At 41.5% G+C, this 3,751-nt stretch overlaps 1 protein-coding gene across 1 annotated transcript; it reads left to right on the plus strand.

The window, feature by feature from the left end:
* The first annotated feature begins 1,140 nt into the window (after nucleotides 1-1,140).
* On the plus strand, nucleotides 1,141-3,161 carry LOC4339450 (ras-related protein Rab7). The gene is made up of 7 exons (XM_015782817.3): nucleotides 1,141-1,312; nucleotides 1,482-1,508; nucleotides 1,746-1,845; nucleotides 1,961-2,107; nucleotides 2,450-2,530; nucleotides 2,661-2,806; nucleotides 2,919-3,161. Exons 1-7 carry the CDS (start codon nucleotides 1,257-1,259, stop codon nucleotides 2,980-2,982), a joined length of 621 nt encoding a protein of 206 aa, XP_015638303.1. The 5' UTR covers nucleotides 1,141-1,256; the 3' UTR covers nucleotides 2,983-3,161.
* Nucleotides 3,162-3,751: the final 590 nt, after the last annotated feature.

Genomic DNA, 3,751 nt, shown 5'->3' on the forward strand with positions numbered 1-3,751 from the left:
TTGCAGGTCAGGCTCGAAACGGAAATCTTCTGAGAAAACAAACACCGGCCGTGTTTGGTTGTTTTGGCAAAAAAAAAATAACGTATACTAACACATATTTAAAGTATTAAACGTAGACTAATAACAAAACAAATTATAAATTTCGCCGGTAAACTGCGAGACGAATCTCTTAAGCCTAATTAATTCGTCATTAGCAAATGTTTACTGTAGCACCAGTACACCACATTGTCAAATCATGACATAATTAGGCTTAAAAGATTTGTCTCGCAATTTATATGTAAATTGCGTAATTTGTTTTTTTTTCGTTCATATTTAGTGCTTCATACGTATGTCTAAATATTTGATATGATAAAAAGATTAGAAGTTTGGAGGGAAATAAACACACAGCCACTGCCGCAATTCGCAAATGACCAACGATCTGCGATTCGATCGCTCAAACGATGAGTAGACCAAAGCGACCGCGCTCATGACATCTACAGCCCCAGCCCGTGCAGCTTTAAGCAGTATCAACTCAAATCGATCGCATGGCACATCTGCACGCCTCTAGAAAATAAATCAGCTATAAATATATTTTAAGAAGATAAAAGAAAGATAAGAGCAGCGGACTATAAATTTAGCCAGCTACAGCATAGACTTCAAAATACATGTGTGTACGACAGGTGGGATCAAACATTAATTAATTATATAGTACATGTTTATAGGTAATTATTATATGAATTAGCTATTAAATTGACTATAGATAATTTAGAGCAATAATTAGTTGTACTTTTAAACTTGCTCTATGACATCACGATCAGAGAAACCACGAACTTGATCGCTCCTGCAGATCGAACGGTGAAAACGTGAACGCTGAACGATGAGATCATTAAAAACGGCAACGGAGAGATATGAGTGCTTGACACAATTGGCCCGTTTATTCTGTTCTATCCACGACTCTCTTTTTCTTTTAAAAAAAATCGTTTTTATGGGTTCGGACTTCGGAGTTCTCTTCTTCGAGCAACGCCGAGGCCGACGCTAATAGATGGGCCGGGCCGGTAAGATTTGACAGAATGGGCCCGTTTCTTTTCTATCTTTTTGTTTTTTCAATTTTCTGGTTGAGTAGGGGTTCGGAATTTTCTTCCACGAACCCCCGTTTTCCGCAGCTACTATGCTTTTCCCTCGCTCCCCGTGCGCCCCGTGATTCAAGATAAGGAGGAGATCGACTAAATAGAGAGATCACCGCGTCCATCGGATTGATCGATCGGTTGTTGCTGGCCATGGCGTCGTCGCGGAGGCGGACGCTGCTCAAGGTCATCGTCCTCGGCGACAGCGGGTCAGCACGCTACGCTAGCTCATCCTTGGCTACAGACCCGGCCATTTCTTCCTAGCTTGATTTCGAATCGCTCTAGCCCTGCTTCTGTCAGCTTGATTTCATGGTGCTTGTTTGATTTTTTCCCTGACTCCTGACTTGGATCGGTTATTTGGTTTTGGTTTTGGTGCAGGGTGGGGAAGACGTCCCTGATGAACCAGTATCCTTCTCCTCCATAGCTGCATATCATCGAGCTTTTTAGTAGTATCAATTTTGCTCAGTTAGCTGTAGATTATAGTGAAATCCTCAGAAGATAAATCTCAATATTTTCTACTACTACCTTTCATTCATTTAACCGGAATTACATTCAGAAAAAAAGAAGAGATATTTTTAACTAGAAACAATCTTCAGCACACCACAAATATCGGTGCTTGGATTTTCTTGAACTCTTGATTAGATACGTGAACAAGAAGTTTAGCCAGCAGTACAAGGCGACGATCGGCGCCGATTTCGTCACCAAGGAGGTTCTCATTGAAGACAGGCTTGTCACCTTGCAGGTCAGCCTCATACACCCATTCAATTTGGATGCTTTCTATTCTCAAAAAAATTTGGATGCTTTCACATGAAAGTTGCCATCTGGCTGTCATCAGTATTGAGTTTTCTTGGATGTAGATCTGGGACACGGCAGGACAGGAGAGGTTTCAGAGTCTCGGTGTGGCGTTCTACAGAGGTGCAGATTGCTGTATGCTAGTCTACGATGTCAATGCTAAAAGATCTTTCAATGCACTCAACACCTGGCATGATGAGTTCCTCACCCAAGTAAGTCATTTTTATCAGGATATTTTCCTTAAAAGTTTTTAGCATCTGCAATTACCTCTTCCATTGTGGCCATGCCTGATGCCTGTACTAGTTCAGAGAAGCAATGTCTGCATCATCTGTTAGTCATATGCAAACTGAAGGCATACAGCAAAATGCCAAAATGGCTGCTGCAGGCTGAAAATTTAATGTTGCTTGGTTAATATCAATCAATTTGAACTAGTTATGAAGAACCTGACAAGTCCATTTTACATTTCAGAGGAAAAAGAAAAGTAGTACAGCATTTTTGTCCTATTTTAACAGTACTGGAAGACTGCAACTGAAAAATTTCGGCTCCTTTTTTAGGCTAGCCCATCAGATCCCAAACATTTTCCCTTCATATTACTCGGCAACAAGATTGACATAGATGCCGGAAACAGACGTGCCGTAAGTTACTTGAACATTCAAACTTCTGTACAACAGTCCAGTACACTTCCTTTTTTTTTCTTTTTCTGAACGAAATCCAGTGCACAGACATTGACAATTTGACATTTCTGTACTGTCTTCCCGGCCACAGATCCCTGAGAAGAAAGCAAAAGAGTGGTGCGTCTCCAAAGGCAACATTCCGTATTTCGAAACCTCTGCGAAAGACGACTACAATGTTGACAGTGCTTTTCTGTGCATTGCCAAGCTTGCTCTGGAGCATGAGCATGATCAGGACATGTAAGTGAAACACCTTCAGTTTCTTGTTTGCATCTGAAGTGCTTCAAGCCTAAACAAATCTAGCATTAGCTGTTTACTAGTCATCTTACACCTGTTTCTTCTCTATCCCCAGCTACTTCAAGACTGTTGCACAACCAGCCCCTGATACTGAACATACCAGCGGATGTGCTTGCTAGCACTTTGGATGCTTTTGTTCATTGGCTGAGAATGAAATTATACAATTATAAGTTGTTATGGACTCACAGTGTACAATAAGCTCGCATAAGAAACTGTTACTCGCTTGTGTATCCATTTTTTTAACCTAGGCTGTGTTTAGATCCAAAGTTTGGATCCAAACTTCAGTCCTTTTCCATCACATCAACCTGTCATACATCCACAACTTTTCAGTCACATTATCTCCAATTTCAACCAAAATCTAAACTTTACGCTGAACTAAACACAGCCCTACTAGTAGAATACTATACTAGTAATAAGCAGCTTCTGCTTGCATCTGCCCAGCAGCCCAGGTAGGAAAAGACTAACTGGAATAGCAGTTCTGACTGTTCTGTCGGTGTCGGTATTCTGTGTAGAAGTACTTGTATAGCAGTTGACCTCTTCATTGTCAGCTGTAACAAAACATACAGTTGCTTTCCAGTTTACAGTAGTAGTTATGAATTCATCTTTCTCCCCAAACAGTGCGATCGCATGTGCTATATAGTTCATTTGATGGCTCACACTGTTCAGAGATGGGGGTGCCCAGTGACGCTGACCGAAATGTTCAGACTTCAGGCTCTTCAAAAGTTGTAGTACTAGTACTTTTCTAACGATTGCACAAGGCTGATTCAGAGATTCAGATTTCGACCCTGCCCTGATGGCGATCCTGAAACTTGACGACGGCGTGTTGGGAAACCATGCAGCAGCAGAAGCAGGGAGGGATCTGTCACTCTGTCCGCGCCGATGAGGACA

Source organism: Oryza sativa, chromosome 5, assembly GCF_034140825.1.
Source record: "Oryza sativa Japonica Group chromosome 5, ASM3414082v1".
NCBI lineage: Eukaryota > Viridiplantae > Streptophyta > Magnoliopsida > Poales > Poaceae > Oryza > Oryza sativa.

What these genes read in the sequence shown, in the direction of transcription:
- LOC4339450 (XM_015782817.3), top strand. Translation starts at nt 1,257, where the DNA reads ATGGCGTCGTCGCGGAGGCGGACGCTGCTCAAGGTCATCGTCCTCGGC. An exon ending in ATGATGAGTTCCTCACCCAA is followed by an intron (nt 2,108 to 2,449) that starts GTAAGTCATTTT and finishes CTCCTTTTTTAG; the next exon opens with GCTAGCCCATCAGATCCCAA. An exon ending in ATGCCGGAAACAGACGTGCC is followed by an intron (nt 2,531 to 2,660) that starts GTAAGTTACTTG and finishes TCCCGGCCACAG; the next exon opens with ATCCCTGAGAAGAAAGCAAA.